Here is a 19733-nt window from a genome sequence, read left to right on the forward strand (position 1 = left end):
AAATCAACAGCCATGTGTGCTTATGCTTTAGTGAAAGACTGCCACATTAATTTAAGAAAATCAAAATATGATCTATCGAGTTAGATTTCATTCTGGGATCTGACTTGTTCAGTAATAACATCTGCTGGGATCAAAAACTTATATTAAAGTATAATTGAAGTACTGAGTTCTGTTATACATTTTTGAAGGTGTTCAGTTGGATTTATTCAATTTCCAGTTGTGTGCATATGTTGTGTATTATAGCAGTGGATCATTTAAATCAAATCAACCATACTTCCCCAAGGAGGTCACCCTATAAGTGAGCGAAGAGAACTGTGGGATCAAAGAGGTTAAATCCTAAAAGTTCTACCCATTGTTAAATTCTTGTTTGAAGAATGGATATTGCAAATTGGTCTTGCTTGCCATCACATTCAGTTAATTACCAATAGTTTTGCTTGCCTATGCATAAAGGAATTGATTTGTTCTGTGAAGGAATTATTTCCTGTTTTTCTTACCAAAGATTTATTCTTCTTGAATAAAAGGAATTTATGTTTTAACAGATGCTCTTCCTGAAGCAATGCAGGATATGCTATCCATGAGCAATGATTTTCCACCCAGAGCTCACTGTCTTGTCAGATGGTAGGCATGTTCTCAGTGTTATTAAGCTCTTTGTTGTTCTTCTAATTTTGTGCAAATGTCAAATGACACAGTGCACTTAAGTCCATACCAATTTAGAATTGATGACTCTCCAGTGAACAATAGGAAAAATCTTGTGTGGGGGGACATGTTCACATGTATTAACCAGACTTGAATTCTGACCCAGTGCAACAACCCATTAATTGCAACATGCGTGCTGCCATTTATTTTTATATGGAAGCAGTGGCTGTCTTAAAAGCATTTATGCATTTAAGTTATGCTTTTAATGGTGAAGGGATATTAGAAAATGTGTTTTGATTGCAAGTATTTTCTGTCCTTTTTTAAAAACATTCTGGATGGGTAATATGTATTGTTGGTCTGGTAAAGTTATCCACAACAATGGAGTCTTGCCTGGGCTTGTATTACAAGTTCTCATCTTGAGTCCCTCTCTGCTGCATACTACTGGTGAAATAAATTGACACATTTTAGGATAGCTATAACAACAGAGCACCTTGAGAACAATATTCTCCATTGGGAAGGCAACCATGGAGAATTCACATAAATGAATGGATGGAAGATACTGTTGATTTATTAATTAGCTTAATTATTTGAATGTAGTTTAATGTAAAAATTTCCAAAAAGTCCAGTATTTATAAAAATTATCTACTACTATTGAAATATTCTGTACTCTGGTTTTCTTATTGTACTCCCCATTCCTGACTAAGCACGTGGGAAGCCAGCTTGAAGAAGGCATTTGCCTCTTTGCTCTTAAACAAGCCGTTTAGAGGTTTGTGGGCGTAGTTTGTGGTATCTCTGCTGCTTTACTGGAACTTATAAGGACAGGTTATTCATAATTCTGTTCCTTTAACTGTAAAAGATTGAGGGGTGATGTAATCATTGTGCTTGCAAATGGTATAATGATCTGAGAGTAGTTAAAAATCAATTTCCCCTGGTAACAGAAGCAGAAAAACAAAGGCATGATCTTAAAATTAGAGCCAAGTGCCATTCAGACATGAAATCAGAAAGACTTAGGACTTTTTACGAAGGACAAAAGAAATCTGAAACTCGCCCTGAAAATACATTGAATGCTGAGCCAATTACATCTATCTTGAAATTGTTAGATACATGTGAATGCACAGATTAATAGCAGAAATTCTGCATTTTGCACCTTGAGCCTGCTCCACCATCTAATAAGATCATTGCTAATCTGATTGTGACTTTATCTCTACCTGCCCATAACCTAGGATTCTGTTATGTTATGGGCCAGCCCAAACCCCCTCAAAAAATATTAAGATAGCCTAGACCCTAACTTTTTCTTATTTTAAAGATAAGTATCAGGTGTTTCAGATGCAATTCAATTGATTGAATGACGTGACTTTAAGCAAAGCACATTTATTTTGACACTACAGTTAAAATATAGATAAAAGAATTTGCTTACGCATTACTCTATCGAAATACTTAACAAAATAATTATATATATAAACTACGGCTCGTTAACTGTTCACTTTTGGCAAAGGCAGTTTCAGTAAAATAGATTATCTCACATGCATTTCTAGCAGCAGGAAGAGAACCCCATCTTTTAGATGTAACAGATTGAGGAAAAAGAGTTCCACATCCAGCTTCAATTCTCCCAGCAACTGCTACTGAAAACTAAACTAAAAATTCTGGTTCTGTGGGAACTTGACCCCATCCAGTCAGGCTGCTTCTATTGTTCCAATTTTAAAAATAAAAAGGCCTCACCTGCTGTTTACTTTATATTTGAGCAGACCGCTCTCAACCTCTCTTCATTTTAAAAACAAAGGACAAAATACATCCCTTAAAGCCGTAATGTCATTACACTTATCAACCAGGAACCGTTTATACTCAACTTTAAAATTATTTAGAGCGCTATTGGATGAAACACTTAAATTCTTATATCTGTTTAAGGACCAGTAACATTTTTATTTAAGGTACATGAAGTTTGAAGTCCCATGTATTTACTAACGATAAAGATATATGATTCAGTAGTTTTGAGCAAACAAAATAAGTTTTATTTTACAAAGTTTGAAAAGTAAAGTAATCTACAGTTATGCTCTGAATACCCAAAGTTAACATGAAATAAATATAGGTCGCCGAACGGTGATCATACACCTCTTGGAGCGTATAAAATAGATAAAATAAAGACAGATTCCATGTATTTCTCAGCAACCCATCCAGATCTTAGCGATACTGAGTCACCAAATCTCATTAAAACTTTGCTTTCTTCACACGAGATTCAGTTCTTCATTTTTAACTATCTAACTTCAGAACTTCCTCAAGCAACTGCAATACAGACTTGGCTTACCAAATATTTACCTCATTGTAATCTCTTCCCTGGTGACTGTCACATTTGACTCTCTCCTTCCCACTCCATGGATCAGAGCTGAAAATGTGTTGCTGGAAAAATACAGCAGGTGAGGCAGCATCCAAGGAACAGGAGAATCGACGTTTCGGGCATGAGCCCTTCTTCAGGAAGAAGGGCTCATGTCCGAAACGTTGATTCTCCTGTTCCTTGGATGCTACCTGACCTGCTGTGCTTTTCCAGCAACACATTTTCAGCTCTGATCTCCAGCATCTGCAGTCCTCACTTTCTCCACTCCATGGATCAGTCACATAATTCAGCTGAACTAAGTTGGCGCTGTCTCTGAGTTTCACTAAACTCCATTCTCAAGGCTGTATTGATTTTCAGATGCCTACAGACAGTCACCTTCTCTCACCTCCATTGAAGCATCAAAGGCTCTTGGGGTTTTTTTTGAAATTCCTAAACTGTGCCACAGCATGAAGTCAGTAAATTCTTCCCAGGAACTTTTCCTGAGCCCCAGCTGCATAGCCAGCTAACAGCAAGGGACCTCTACTCTTGACAGATTCAAACTGACTGGACTCCTTGTATTACTAAGTAAAATGTTCACTGAGTCTTGAATTGATTTGAGTGATATACTTAAAACTCTTGTAACAAACTCTGGTGTGTTCTCAGGCAAGATCAAACGTAATAACATTGAAACATCTTGTGCTTCAAATGTAACCATGTCCAACTAACTGCCAGCTTCAAACACAACAAAATTGATTTTGTCAGAGATGACTCTGCCTCCACTGCTCTCTGGGAAAAGCATTCCACAGACTAACACACTTTTCTTCCTCTTTACCCTAAATGGGCGTCCCTTACTTTAAAACTGTAGCTAATAGTTCCAGTCAGTCCCACAAAAAGCAAAGCATGTGTGACAGTGCTGTCACTTTAAAAAGATAATTTTGCCCTGGACTTTTTTGTTTTTGAAGAGTGTTTGTAAAGGCAGAGGTGTCAAACTGGCTATTGGAGATGGCCTAAGTAAATGACCTAGGATATCTTTAGGTTTTCTTCCAAAGTTGGAACAATGGAAGGAGCTTGAATGGGACTAGCTGGTTCTCTCAGACTGCACCTTTTAATTATTTTTTAGCTTTAGCAGTCAGAAGCTGTTTGGGGTCCCAGAGAGGTGGAAGTTTCTGTGAATGATTCCCAGCTGCTACTTTCTCTGAAATCTCTCTTGATGTCATTTCCTCCTGGATTGGAGGACTGCATATAAGAATCTGTGCCTGAATTTACCTTTTTAGCAAGTGGTGTTTGTGGGATGTTACTATATTGGAACACTTAATTAGTAATTGGTACTGTATCTATTATTTGGTTAAGTTTTCCAATAGTTATGTTCTAAATTCCTCTTTCTTTTGCATTTTAAATATAGTTTTTAAATAAATTGTGTTTTGCTTAACATTGAGTAGTTTGACTAGTCGTATCACATCTGGCATGTGCACTTCACATCTACCTTGTAAAATAGGAAAAAGTTAGGATCTAGGCCACCTTCTGAAAATATTTTGAAGTCGTCTGCAAAATGTCAGAATCCAGATTAACTAATGCCTTGTACAGCAACATTAGAAATATTTTTCATTTTCACACTGTCATTTTGATAATGCAAACTGGGGAAACTCTGGTTTAATAAAAATATTTTGAAATATTGCTTGAATAAGTAGAATATTTGATTGTGAAAAGTGCCTCCCAAGAACGTCAATAGTAAATGACATACTTCAGCAAAATCTGTAGAGATTTGGGATTTACTCCTTGCATTTTGTCATTGGTATTGAAATTTGTGAATGGCTATCAATAGCAAATTCATCTGCAGATGTTTCCCATCCTAGGTATGGTTTACGAGAGTTTGTGATAATTGCTCCAGCAGCAAGTAATGATGCAGTCATCAGTGAATCAAAGTGCAACATTCTGCTCAGCTCCATCTCCATTGCATTGGGAAACACTGGTTGGTAGGTAAATATTTAAAATGCTACATGGGTTGTAACATTTGGAAAATGGTATGGATACTAAGAGAGGGAATCTTGCACTTTATGATCAATTAATTGAATTGTTATGGATTCATGCCCATTTTTTGTTTCCTTTTTTTCTTTTCCTCCTTTTCTCTTTAGACCTCTCTTTTCTTATCATGCCTTTCACTTTTCGTCTCTCAAGTACTTTGCCGTCCAAGTTCTCAAACCCCATCCCTCTGAACTCTTTGATCTTCTTGCTCTTTTAATGCTGTTCCAGGCTTGACTCCCCCTTGAATAAACCTACATTTACCTCTGGCATTTTGGAACCAGAAACAATCTTCTAACCAAAATGTTGAATTAATGTGAATGCTGCTGTCATAACAGTTTAGACCTTACTATTTGCTCTATCAAACTCTGCAGCACAGTACTGTGCATCTTTCTTCTTGGATTCTTGACACTCCCCCACACTTTGCTGATAAATGAAAACCCAAATATCTATTGAAATCTTTGGTCTTGCACCTCACATGCCATCCTATAATGACTTGTTCAACTCCCTTCCATCTTTCACCCTGATATGGAGTAACATTTCTGCTCACGATCCATGAGCAGATATCCTTTGGGTGAAGGGATGGTAGACATGGGAAGGCACTAACAAGTTCCTTACAAAAATCTGAAGAGAATCTCGAACTAGGACTCTCAAGTTCCTCCGTGCTTCAGATTTCTGAAGCTTTTCCCCATTTAGAAAATACCTCTATCCTTCCTACAAAAGTGCATAACCTCACACTTTTCCACATTTTTGGCTTCCATTTCCTTGCCCTCTCTCCTAGCCTGTCTAAGTCCTCTGTAGCCTTCCTGCTTCCTCAACACAACTTGCCCTTCCACCTATTTTTATTTCATCTGCAAACTGAGTGGCAACGCTCTCAGTTCCTTTGTCCAGATTGTTAATGTATATTGTGAATAGTTGTGGTCCCAATACTGACCCCTGCTAAATCCCTGTTCGTCAACGACATCCATCCTGAAAAAGCCCCATTATTCTTCTTCTTTGCTTTCTGCCAGTCAGACAATCCTCTATCCATGCTAATACTATGCTTCTAACACCATAAACACTTATCTTATTAGTGCCTCCTTTGCAGCACCTTGTCAAAGTGCTTCTGGAAATCCAAATAGATCATGTCTACTAGCTCTCCTTTGTCTAATTTGCTTGATATTTCCTCAAAGAATTCTAACGGATTTGTGAGGCATGTCCTCCTCTTGATAAAGTCATGCTGACTCAGCCCTATTTTACCCTGCACTTGCAAGTTCTCCGCAACTTCATCTTTAATAAGGGACTTCAAAATCTTAAATGTGACTGAGGGCAAGCTAACTAGTCGATAATTTCCTGTCTGTTGTCCCTCTCCCCTTTTTAAACATTAGCCATTTTCTTGTCCTCTGTGACCTTCCCTAACTTCAGTGGTAACTGAAAGATCATCACCAATGCCTCTGCAGTCTCCTCAGCTATGTATTTCAGAGCTCTGGGTGTAGTCCATCTGGTCTGCGTATTTTATTCAGCTTCAGACCTTTCAGCTTCCACAGCACCTTCTTAGTGATGGTCACTATGCTCACCTTTTCCCCTGACTCTCTTGAAGTTCTGGTCTGCTGCTGATGTCTTTACTGTAAAAACAGATTCCCCCACCAGTTCTTTGTTCCCTATTACTACCTCAGCCTCATTTTCATAGAATCATAGAATCCCTACAGTGTGGAAACAGTTGTCTAATGTCCACTTTGGCCTCTCTTACTTTTTATACATCTAAAAACAAACTCTTGCAAACCTATTTTATATTGCTAGCTAGTTTAATCTTATTTCATTTTTTCCCCTTTTAATTGCTTTTTTTAAAGTTATCGTTTGTTGATTTTTAAAGGCTTCCCAATCCTCTGGCTTCTCATTAATCTTCACCATATTGTATGCTTTGTTGTCTTATCCTCCTCTTAATATGTTGTTTCTTCCTTGGGATGAATTTCTACTGTGTCTCCTGATTTACCTCCAGAAACTCCTGCCATTGCTGCTCCATTATCTTTCCTTCCAGGTTCTCCTTCCAGTCAACTCTGGTGAGCTCCTCCCTCATGTCTTTGTAATTACCTTTTACTCAATCGTAATAGCATTACGTCTGATTGCAGATTGTCCCACAACTGCAGAGTGAATTTCATTATATAATAGTCACCCCTCAACATTCGACGCTCCAGGGAGAACAGCCCCAGCCTGTACAGCCTCTCCCTATAGCTCAAATCCTCTAACCCTGGCAACATCCTTGTAAATCTTTTCTGAACTCTTTCAAGTTTCACAACATCTTTCCAATAGGAAGGAGACCAGAATTGCACGCAATATTCCAACAGTGGCCTAACCGATGTCCTGTACAGCCGCAACATGACCTCCCAACTCCTGTACTCAATACTGTGACCAATAAAAGAAAGCATACCCAACGCCTTCTTCACTATCCTATCTATCTGCAACTCCACTTTCAAGGAGCTATGAACATGCACTCCAAGGTCTCTTTGTTCAGCAACACTCCCTAGGACCTTACCATTAAGTGTATAAGTTCTGCTAAGGTTTGCTTTCCCAAAATGCAGCACCTTGCATTTGTCTTAATTAAACTCTATCTGCCACTTCTCAGCCCATTGGCCCATCTGGTCCAGATCCTGTTGTAATCTGAGGTAACCTCCTTCGCGTCCACTACACTTCCAATTTTTGTGACCTCTTCAAACTTACTAACTGTACCTTTTGTGCTCGCATCCAAATCATTTATGCAGATGACAGAAAGTAGGGGACCCAGCACCGATCCTATTGGCACTCCACTGGTCACAGGCCTCCAGTCTGAAAAACAACCCTCCACCACCACCCTCTGTCTTCTATCTTTGAGCCAGGTCTGTATCCAAATGGCTAGTTCTCCCTGTATTCTGTGAGATCTAACCTTGCTAACCAGTCTCCCATGGGGAACCTTGTCGAACGTCTTACTGAAGTCCATACAGATACCACTCTGCCCTCATCAATCCTCTTTGTTACTTCTTCAAAAAATGCAATCAAGTTTTGTGAGACATGTTTTCCCACACACACACAGCCATGTTGACTATCTCTAATCAGTCCTTGCCTTTCCATATACATGTGCATCCTGTCCCTCAGGATTCCCTTCAACAACTTGCCCACCAGCGACGTCAGGCTCACTTGTGTAAAGTTCCTTGGCTTGTCCTTATTACCACCCTTCTTAAACAGTGCTACCACGTTAGCCAACCTCCAGTCTTCTGGCACCTCACCTGTGACTATCGATGATACAAATATCTCAGCACGTAGCCCAGCAATCACTTATCTAGCTTTCCACAGAGTTCTAGGGTACACCTGATCAGGTCCTGGGAATTTACCCACCTTTATGCGTTTCAAGACATCCAGCATTTCCTCCTCTATAATATGGACATTTTGCAAGGTGTCACCATCTATTTCCCTACAGTCTATACCTTCTACATACTTTTCCACAGTAAATACTGATGCAAAATACTCTTAGTATCTCCCCCATTTTCTGCAGCTCCACACAAAGGCCGCCTTGCTGATCTTTGAGGGGCCCTATTCTCTTTTGTCCTTAAGGTATTTGTAAACACCCTTTGGATTCTCCTCAATTCTATTTGCCAAAGCTATCTTATGTCCCCTTTTTGCCCTCCTAATGTCCCTCTTAAGTATACTGCTACTGCCTTTATACTCTTCTAAGGATTCATTCGATCTATCCTCCCTATACCTTACATATGCTTCCTTCTTTTTCTTAACCAAACCATCAATTTCTTTAGTCGTCCAGCATTCCCTATACCTACCAGTCTTTCCTTTCACCCTGACAGGAATATACTTTCTATGGATTCTCGTTATCTCATTCCTGAAGGCTTCCCATTTTCTAGCCATCCCTTTACCTGCGAACATCAGCCTCCAATCAGCTTTTGAAAGTCCTTGCCTAATACCGTCAAAATTGGCCTTTCTCCAGTTTAGAACTTCAACTTTTAGATCTGGTCTATGCATTTCCATCACTATTTTAAATCTAATCGAATTATGGTCGCTGGCCCCAAAGTGCTCCCCCACTGACACCGCAGCCACCTGCCCTGCCTTATCTCCCAAGAGTAGGTCAAGTTTTGCACCTTCTCTAGTAGGTACATCCACATACTGAATCAGAAAATGTTCTTGTCCATACTTAACAAATGTCTCTCCATCTAAATCCTTAACACTATGACAGTCCCAGTCGATGTTTGGAAAGTTAAAATCCCCTACCATAACCACCTTATTATTCTTACAGATAGCTGAGATCTTACAAGTTTGTTTCTCAATTTCCTTCTGACTGTTGGCGGTCTATAATACAATCCCAATAAAGTGATCATCCCTTTCTAATTTCTCAGTTCCACCCAAATAACTTCCCTAGATGTATTTCCAGGAATATCCTCCCTCAGCACAGCTGTAATTCTATTCCATGTCAAAAATGCCACTCCCCCTCCTCTCTTGCCTCCCCCTATCCTTTCTGTAGCATTTGTATCCTGGAAGATGAAGCTGCCAGTCCTGCCCATCCCTGAGCCATGTTTCTGTAATTGCTATGATTATCCCAGTCCCATGTTCCTAACCATGCCCTGAGTTCATCTGCCTTCCCCTTGCATTTAAATAAATGCAGTTTAATTTATTATTTCTACCTCGTCCCTGCCTGCCCTGACTGTTTGACTCACTTCTGTTCTCAACTGCATCAGTCTCAGATTGATCTCTTTCCTCACTATCTCCCTGGGTTCCACCGCCGCCCCCCCCTCCCCTCCTCACTTTACTAGTTTAAATCCTTCTGAGCAGCTCTAGCAAATTTCCCTGCCAGTATATTAGTCCCCTTCCAATTTAGGCGCAATCCGTCCTTCTTGTACAGGTCATTTCTACCCTAAAAGAGATTCCAATGATCCAAAAATGTGAATCCTTCTCCCATACACCAGCTCCTCAGCCGTGCATTCATCTGCTCTATCCTCCTATTCCTGCCCTCACTAGCTCGTAGCACCTGGAGTATTCCAGATATTACTACTCTCGAGGACCTCTTTATTTAAATTCTTGCCTAACTCTCTCTCTAATCACTCTTCAGAATCTCAACCTTTTCCTTTCTTATGTCGTTGGTTCCAATGTGGATAATGACTTCTTGCTGGCCCCTGTTCCCCCTTGAGAAATCCTTGATCCTGGCACCAGGGAAGCAACACATCATTCTGATTTTTCGCTGCTGGCCACAGAAATGTCGGTTAGTACCTCGGACTAGAGAATCCCCTATCACAATTGATGTCTTGGAACCCGATGTACTCCTCGTTGCATTAGAGCCAGTCTCAATACCAGAAGCTTGGCTGTTCGTGCTACGTTCCCCAGTGAATCAAACACCCCCTACATTTTGTGACAACAGTAAATGTGGGCAGGCACGGTGGCACAGTGGTTAGCACTGCTGCCTCACAGCGCCTGAGACCCGGGTTCAATTCCCGCCTCAGGCGACTGACTGTGTGGAGTTTGCACGTTCTCCCCGTGTCTGCGTGGGTTTCCTCTGGGTGCTCCAGTTTCCTCCCACAGTCCAAAGATGTGCAGGTTAGGTGAATTGGCCATGCTAAATTGCCCGTAGTGTTAGGTAAGGGGTAAATGTAGGGGCATGGGTGGGTTGCGCTTCGGCGGGTCGGTGTGGACTTGTTGGGCCGAAGGGCCTGTTTCCACGCTGTAATGTAATCTAATCTAATCTAATCTAAATCAAACTCAATATAGTTTATCTGTGATATCATTGTTTTGTGCTGCGCCACTGAACCTGGAGCTTCAATTTATCCCGTTTTTTTAAAAAACACACTCATAGCCAAAAAAGCAAACAAAAAGCACTTCTTCCTCTCTGCCTGAATTCCTTGAACTTTATGTCCACTTAAGGCTGTGTCTCACTCTGGGTGTGATCTCTTCTCTCTGACCATGCAAAGCTTGACAGAAACCTAGCTGAGAAGTAATGATGCCATTCTCTTTAATGTTGCCTCCCTGTCTGCTTGTACTTCACACCAATTGCCTATCAAGACTTTAGGGTGACAGTGTGATACTTTATTGCCAGATCACATTTTGGCCTGACAACCTACCTCACTGGCACAATCTCATCCTTTGAAAGTCTTGCCTTATTTCATTCATTTCCCTTTCCTCTACCTCCATCACCCTTCCATGTAAGATAATAAAAATTGCACCAAGAACATTTCACTGCTTTTCTCCCACAGTGTCTGCATCAAATTTCTTTTCTACTGCAATCTATCTTGTTAAACCTTTTTTGCTACCTCCACCATTGCCATCAATATTAAATGTGAAGAGCTCTTTGTCACTGTGTTACAAAGTCATAAATCTGTGCTGATTGAGGAAAGCCATGCTGCCTAGCTGTTTTGCTTTTATTGGTCTTTGGGATCATTCCCAAGATATTTTTAATATGCAAGTTAATTCCCAAGATATTTTTAATATGCAAGTCATTAGTGGGATACGCTATTATTAGCAAGACCAGTTTTTCTTCTTATTCCTAATTGTGTTAGAAAATAATTTGCAAATCACTTTGTTTGTCCTTTACTTCTGTTAGCATGTATATAATTCATCAAGGCTGTAGAATCCCTTCAGTGTGGAAACCGGCTATTTGGCTCAACAAGTCCACGCCGACCCTCAGAACATCCCTCCCAGACCCATCCCCTTAACCACTAACCCTACATTTTCCATGGCTGTGTTAGTATTATGGACTTTGTTCTTTATTGCTTGAATATCGAAATGCTAACCACTTTGATTTTATACGAGTGTAATGGTCCAGCTGACTTGATAGTAACAGAAGATAAACAAAGACAAAAAAAACAAAGTCTTTTAATTTCAGCAATCTGAGATGACCGAAAACATTCACATATTAATCATTAGAAGTGCTATAACTACATGATTTCTTGTCCCTCAAAAATCAGTTTTTCATCTTTGGTCGTTCTCCATGCACAAATTCCAATTAGTTGAAAGCTTTCTTAAAATCCATATTGTTAAATATCCAATGCATGCCATCAAGGAGATCAATTAGATTAGTCAAATAAGACATGCCATTCATAAATTTCAGCAGCCTCTCCGTAATCATCTCAAAGCTCTCCAAGTCAACTGAAATTGGATGGATACTTCAGGGAAATTAATTTGCAGAGCTCCAGGAATAGAGTAAATTAATAGGTTGATGTACAGAGAGCTGCTATAAACAAATGCGCTGAATGCTTCATTATGACTGTTAATATTTTTCCCCTGATTATTGTAGTTCTGACCAGCCTTTAGTTGCTAGGAATGTTTTTACACCCATTCTTGAAAAAGGAATAATCACATTTGCCAGTTTTTAATGCTCTGGCAATTCTCTTTTATTTGGAGAAGATTAGAAGCCCACCTGTTATTTCTCATCTCCCAAAATCTTTTAGCTATCTAGATTATAAGTCATGTAAATGGTCTCCAAGACTTGCAAGAACAAGTATTCCATGTCTTTCGGTTTTACATGATCACTTTAATGAGAAAGATGGCCTTTTTTTTCTGATGTGTACTGCAGCAAGAATATCCAGACTGTAGCCCATGCGTTTCATTTGTGCTTTGGGTATCAATACTTAGTTAGTTTGTCTTGTTCAGATATCCTGAAAGTTTACCAAGGCCTGTTGATTTACTGGTGGATAATTTTGAAATAAAAATGTGTTATCACCAATTTAGGATGTACGCAAACTGGGGATTTGGGTTAGGCCTAGTGCCTTCTGAAGCTTCTCCGCATACACAAGTGGCCTGTGGAGATGGAAAGCTTGGAACACTAATGTGCTACAGCACAACCTAACCTATCAACTCTTCAACTCCATGTAAATGCACACTTCTCTGCACCTTAATTCTAATGTATCCTAAGATTGCTACATTGTATCGCAATTCTAGCTGTAGTAATGCTGTATTTCTGAATGGAGATTTCAACTGGTAAGATAAAGAGGAATTCAAAGAGACTGAAAAACAAGACTTCTGTTTGGTTTAATCTTGCAAGGTACTTTCCAGTCGTCTCTGAGGGCCTGTCATTGAATTAACGTGTGATACCTATAGTCAGTCAATGTATTCAGTTAGACATTTCCTAATCAATACCTTATTTGAGGACTCTGTATGTATTAATTCTGTCGTCTTTAATGTGAATCTTGTTTGTGACATCATTTCTTATTAACAAATGTATCATAAAAATGTTCTCTGACATTGAGAGTAAATTGTCAATTTGGTGAAACTGTGGCCAGATTTTGATGGAGGTGGGAAGTGGTGGGATTGACTATGAACAGCCAACATTCATCGGCATACCTGTTGAAATTAAATATCTCTCTAGGGTATCAGGCATTCATGAATTAGAGTGGAAATCTTGAAGTTATGATCAATTACATAGGATTTTGATACAGGCCCCCTTTAGAGTTGGCGATCAATTTCGAGTTTCCTACCCCTATTTTGTTTTGAGCACTATAAAATGGTCTATTTTATTGGCTTTTTTACAGCATTATCTCCAAGAACATTTGGTGAGCAATAGAACCTGCCCTGAAAAATAAATTTTCTAATCCAAGATACTGTTAAAATTACTTAGATTTTATAAACTAACTAAAATGAAAGAGAGCAGTTTACTTTCTCATGTATGTGCCAATTGTAATGTTTAATATTCAACTGTCCAAGCAGCAAATCACATTCAAGAATTCTTACCGTGTCAAACAGGAAGTGAAAAGCTCTAAAATCAGAATACTTTGGAAAATATTTTGCCTAGAGTGAAGAAAAGATTGGGGCATACACATGAGATAAAGACAGAAGCTAAAATATCACGAACAAACTATAAAAAGCATTAGTCTGAAAAATTCATTAAGCATAATGGTGACATATAAGAATGCACTATCTTTTTATGAAAATGTATTTTCAAGCACTAAATCTGTTATTCAGACTCTAGTTGATACTCAAATCAACACTAAAAATCCTAATTGGTCACACTGTAATATTGAATGGGCTTTCTAACAGCAATGTGAGGTGATGGTCTTATGTTATTGTCACTGGGACATAAAGATTCAGGTATTGTGTGGGGTACCTGGGTTCACATCCCACCTTGGCAGATGGTAAAATTTGAACTCGATAAAATTCTGAAATTACGAGTCTAATGATGATCATAACACCATTGTCCATTGTTAGGAAACCATTTGGTCCACTGCTGTCCTTTGGGAAAGCTACCAGTCTTCTTTACCAGATCTGGTTGATTTGTGACTCCAGACCCACAGCAACAATGTTGACTTTTACCTGTCTTCTCGGCAATTAGGGACAGACGATGAATGTTGGTTAACCAGTGATTGAATTTTTTTTTAAACCTTGCTACATTTCAACCATTGAATTACAAGAGAATGAGCCTGTTTGAGACCACAGCCTGATCTAAGTTGGGCAATGAGTGACACTGCAACTTCAAGATTTACATTCTGCTCTTGTGCTAAATCCTGAAGTTATTGTAATTTCAGCAGGTCAATGGTGAATGTTGGTAGATTGCCATCAAAAGAAATCGCACAAAATCTGGATGACTAGGCTTGAAAAGAAATTGGAACATATTTGTAGATGTTTCATCATATATTTGATTTATTTTAGAAGTGGTGACTAAATGTAACTAATGTATGAAGTATTTTGAGATTAGCAAGTCATTAATTTGTGGATTTTAAATTAGTCAGGTGACTCTATTTGTGCAAATCCAGCAAAAGTCTAGGAGAATGTACGTGGGCGCATGCGAAGGTCCTGGTGTGCGGACAGATTTTGAAATGGTTCATCTTCGGAAAGTGCCAAACCAATATAATCATTTGTCTGGTCTACTAGATATTTTTAAATCAAAGATTGTAAGTACTTCTGAAATGCATTTTAACTGATCTCTTGAAATATACTTTTCTGGATTTCATTTGAATGATTGTTTCATCCAACTAATTTTTGTTTTGTGACTTGCACATATCTCTTATATATAATTTTAAATGGGGCAATTGTGGGCAGTGTGGTTGGTATCCTCCAGGTTGCTGCACAAATTTTTAAAAAACCAACCTGTTCAGATATATTACAGCACACTTCCAAGGCAGATGTGTCTTAAAACCAGACATCTGAACCCAGAATTAGGGACACTTCTACTGTATCACAAGACCTCTATTAAAAATGTATGCTAGCCAGCATTTAATCTTTTGATCCACAGTCGGGCACTTTCTCTGTTGTGCCACTGGCCAATTGAGGATCCAGATTAATGCACATGTGCACACTTGCATTGAACAATGATTGGAATCATAGAATTTTGCAATGCCGAAAGAGGTTATTTGATCTATTGTGCTAGTGCAGGTTCTTTGAAAAAGAAACTCTATTTAGTTCCATGCTGTAAGCTTTCCCCATTCTCTTTGCCTTTTACTATTTTCTTTCTGAAAGCCGGGTGGATGCTGCTTCTACTAATCCTGTTAGAATTTTGCATATGCCAACAGCTTCATTTTTCACTTTGTATGATTTAAATATGGCTTTTGATTGGAAATTTGCTGGTAGTTGACTGACTTTTCCCATTTACTAAGAAGCAAAAATCATTAAGAAAACTGATCAGTTTTGAAAATCTCTGATACTTTTGGCTCTTTCAGTAAGAGCCAGTTTCTCTAGTCTCCCCTCTTGAATAAAGATTTATTCTTCATATTATGTTGCTAAATCTTTTCTGTGCTTTTGTTACCTTGAGATCTTTGCCAAAGGAATGAATTTATAAACTAAATGAAGAAGACTTGATGGCCGAAGGGCCTTTTATCCATGCCGTAAACCTCTATGACATTAAGTTACATTACTACTTTCAGTGCCTAAAATATGTGTGTGATTGCAGAAAAAGTGAGTACTAATCCTTTGGCCTGATTTATACTTGACTGTCACTAAAGTTGAATTCTTAATATAGTTATCTGTGGAGGGTGAAGTAATACAAAATACATTTTAAGTGAGTGTCAGAGACTTGTGTGTTCAAACTTCTTATCAGCTTCTGAAATAATTGCAAAGTATGACACAACTTGATTCATTGGATGCCATGTTTGATATATTATGTAAATATATTATGTAAATAATCACCTTTTTAGTTTTGCAAGATTGGTTGGCAAATTGCAGAAGGAGAGCACAAGATGCACAAATTCCCCTGCCACCTTCCCCCAACCTTCCAACCGTCACTTCTCAACTGGTTCACCGGCAAAGAAAAGAATTCCACCTATTTTGTCCATCTAATAGTTTCATCCCACAATAAATCTGAAAGGGTGCAGAAATGATTTACAAGGATGTTGCCAGTGTCGGAGAGTTTGAGCTATAGTGAAAAGCTGAATAGGCTGGAGTTATTTTCTCTGGAGCATTGGAAGCCTACAAATGACCTTAGAGGTTTATAAAAGCATGAGGGGCATGGATAGAGTGAATGGTCAAAGTCTTTTCCCCAGGGTAGTGGAGTGCAAAACTAGAGGACACAGATTTAAGGTGTGAGGGGAAAGATATAAAAAAGACCTAAGGGGCACAGTTTTCATCCCAAGTGTAATGTGTGTATGGAATGAGCTGCCATAGGAAGTGTTAGAGGCTGGTACAATCACAACACTTAAAAGGCATCTGGATGGATACCTGAATAGGAAAGGTTTCGAGGGATATGGGTCAAGTGTTGGCAAATGGGACTAGATTAATTTAGAATCTCTGGTCAGTGCGAACGAGTTGGACCAAAGGATCTATTTCCATGCAGTACATCTCTGACTCTAAATACAAAGAAAAGCTTTTATTTCCATTCTATACTTGCTTTCAAATCCCAGATCTTAAATCAACAGACATTCTCTTCATTTATCTGTTGATCTGTAGACCAAACATGTAAATAGAAAAGTAATTTAAGTTGCTGCAGTGATTTACTATAATATGGTATTTGTGAAACACCACAGTACTTCCCTTTCCATGTTCTGTCTGTGTAGTTATCTAGAATCGTCCTTTTTTTTAAGTGAACTTCTGCTGACGGGAGACTGGATAAGAGTTGTTACTTGTTGGGAATGAGGCAGATGTTGAATTCTTAAGCTGCAGGTTTTGATTCCTCCTGTAGACTATGAACTATCTGCTGGTGTAGCAACAGCTTGGCCCAGCCTGCCTTCGAATAGGTACTGGGGTAAGGGTGGACAAATAATATGGAAGCACAATCAGTTCTGATATAATATGTGTTTCTTCAATGCAAATTGGCTTTAATGCAGTTGAAGAATTTAGACAGTTATTTGTGGAATGTGAACTTTCCTTACATATGTTGGCTACAACGTGATTTCAGCCACATTTGTTTAAATAGCATATCTATTGCATGATTTTCTTATAATGTGAGATCACGTGAGAACGGGACAACTGCATTATACCCCAACTGACTGCACTGACTTCTTGATCGACAACAGCACCTTATATAGCCAATTCTGTTTCTGGATTCTTTGGTGCTCCTTCTGATTTGTAGAGGAATTCCATTTCTTTCACCTGCGCTTTCTTCTTTGTGACCTGGCAAAATGCTTATTGCTGTTTAGAAATCTTCAAGACTGCATATATTTCAGCTGATGAATCAGTGGAGTAGGTATGTTTAAGGGTTGTTGCTTCTACAGAGGATTTTTTGAAATGCGTTCCATAAGGCCTGAGTCTGGAAGCACAGACACAAAAAAGGATGCCAAGGAAGAACTTAGTATTATAATAATATTATGACTGAGGCAAGTGTTTCACGTGGCTCCACATCTTCTGGAAAGGTTATGTAAGTCCTGTGGTAGAACTTTGCATTGCAGCATATATAAGAATCATTGGATACTAACTATAATTCCTATCTAAACCTTGTATTCTTCTCCAGTTTCCATAGCCTTTTAAGATAAACTTCCCTTTTGTCAAGATAGCTTGCTCGTCAAAGGACAGGCCTTCCTTCTTTGACGTTTATACCCCTCCTGTTGTTGAGCCATAGTGGGCTGCTTTTATTTGTAAATTCATAAAAGATAAAGATTATTAGCCATTGATATGTTACATTTCAAAAGTCTTTCATGCAAGTGAGGGGACATTGAAACCTTGGAGGTTTACCACTATACATGCTTGTGCTTTAATAGTGAATGAGATTTCAAAGAGAAATTGCGTCTATGTATTTTGATCAATATTATGTTTTAGGAGGTCGAAGCTGGGGTCTCTTACTTTCTCTTTGTCATTGTTTTTCAGAGAGTGATAGAGCAGTACAGCATGGAAACAGATCCTTCAGTCCAACTCTTCCGTGCTGACCAGATATCCTAACCTAATCTAGTCCCATTTGCCAGCACTTTGTCCATATTCCTCTAAATCCTTCCTATTCACATAACCAGACAGATGCCTTTTAAATGTTGTTGCCTCCAACTCTTTCTTCTGGCAGCTCGTTACAAAATACGCATCACCCTCTGTGTAAAAAAAGTTGCCCTCAGGTTCCTTTTAAATCTTTCCCCCTCACCTTAAAGCTATGCCATTTAGTTTTAGACTCCCCTACCCTGGGGAAAAGACCTTAACCATTCACTCTATCTGTATCCCTTACCTGTAAGGTCACCCGTCAGTCTCCAGTGCTCTAGGGAAAATAGCCCAGCCTATTCAGCCTCTCTGTATAATTCAAACTCGGGCATACAACTCTGAGCTCCTATGGTAGTCTTACCTTGGTTATTGCTGCATTATTTTTCTTTTACCTACCCTGCTAATGCAGGTTGTTTGACCTTGTCTCTGAAGGTCTCTTTGCAGGTACAGAGATTTTTTTCTTGCTTTAGTCACTTTACTGTAATTAACTTGAGATATGCAAGATACTAAAGGGGATTGACAAAGTAGACATGAAGATGGTGTTCCTTCATTTGGGTCAATCTAGAATGAGAGCTCATAGTTTTCGGATAAGGGGTGGCAGATTTACAAAAGTGAGATGATGAAGAATTGTTTCTCTTTAAGGGTTGTACATCTGTGGCATTCACACCCCAAAGTGTAGTGGATGCCTGGACATTGAGCAGGAGGAGGTAGATTTGTTTAAATTAGTAAAAGGTTGAAGTGTTATAGACAGCAGGCCGGAAAGTGGAGTTGAGGCTGAGTTTAGCCATGATTGTATTAAATAGCGGAACAGACTTGAGGTGCTGAATTGCCTACTCCTGCTTGTAGTTCTTATGTTCTTGTGTTTAAAATAAAAAGCCCTTTAGTTTTGCCTGGGACAGAATAGTGGCCATAGATGGGTGTGGAGTGTAATTGTTTAATTGGTACAGGGCCCTGCAGGCAACTTTCCAACTTCTTCATTATACATTGTATTGTAGAGAGGGAATACATACTATTGAGAAACACACAGCATTCAATTATATACAGAATGTACTTCAGCTCATCCAAATGCCGTTGCTTGTGTCTTAGCCCATACCAAGTTCATGCACTCATCATGCCTGTCTTCACACTGGCATCTGGTCTGTAATATTTTCTTTAAAATGACAAAAGCAAATCGTGGAAAGCTGAAGTAAGAACAAAAAAGATAGAAAAGCTTAGCACTTCAGGTAGCATCTGTGGTGAGAATGAGTAGATTGCCAGACTTGCTGAATCTACCTTTATTCCTGATGAAGGGCTTTTGCCCAAAATGTTGATTTTCCTGCTCCTTCAATGCTGCCTGAACTGCTGTGCTTTTGTAGCACCACTCTAATCCAGAATCTGGTTTCCAGCATCTGCAGTCATTGCTTTTACTTCGTTGATTTTAACCCTACTGCGAATCCTCTTGCAAGGATGCCTGCCTTGAAGAAGTTTTCCTCCTCTCCCTAGAAGAACCTCGGAGTCCCTCTAC

At 39.1% G+C, this 19733-nt stretch overlaps 1 protein-coding gene across 4 annotated transcripts in view; it reads left to right on the forward strand.

The window, feature by feature from the left end:
• Positions 1–19733, forward strand: part of rab3gap1 (RAB3 GTPase activating protein subunit 1) — an 89460-nt gene that overhangs the window by 8844 nt on the left and 60883 nt on the right. For 2 of the 4 annotated variants that reach the window (XM_043694040.2, XM_043694041.2), the window contains exons 5-7: positions 540–618; positions 4798–4917; positions 14628–14793. In XM_043694040.2, the coding sequence (XP_043549975.1) occupies positions 540–618; positions 4798–4917; positions 14628–14793 (365 nt within the window). Of the gene's footprint in view, positions 1–539; positions 619–4797; positions 4922–14627; positions 14794–19733 lie in introns of all 4 variants that reach the window. The other 2 variants (XM_087989202.1, XM_087989203.1) reach the window with 2 other exon arrangements.

The sequence above is a fragment of the Chiloscyllium plagiosum genome, unplaced genomic scaffold, assembly GCF_037043375.1.
Source record: "Chiloscyllium plagiosum isolate Xiang-an unplaced genomic scaffold, Cpla_swu_hap1 HiC_scaffold_7, whole genome shotgun sequence".
NCBI lineage: Eukaryota > Metazoa > Chordata > Chondrichthyes > Orectolobiformes > Hemiscylliidae > Chiloscyllium > Chiloscyllium plagiosum.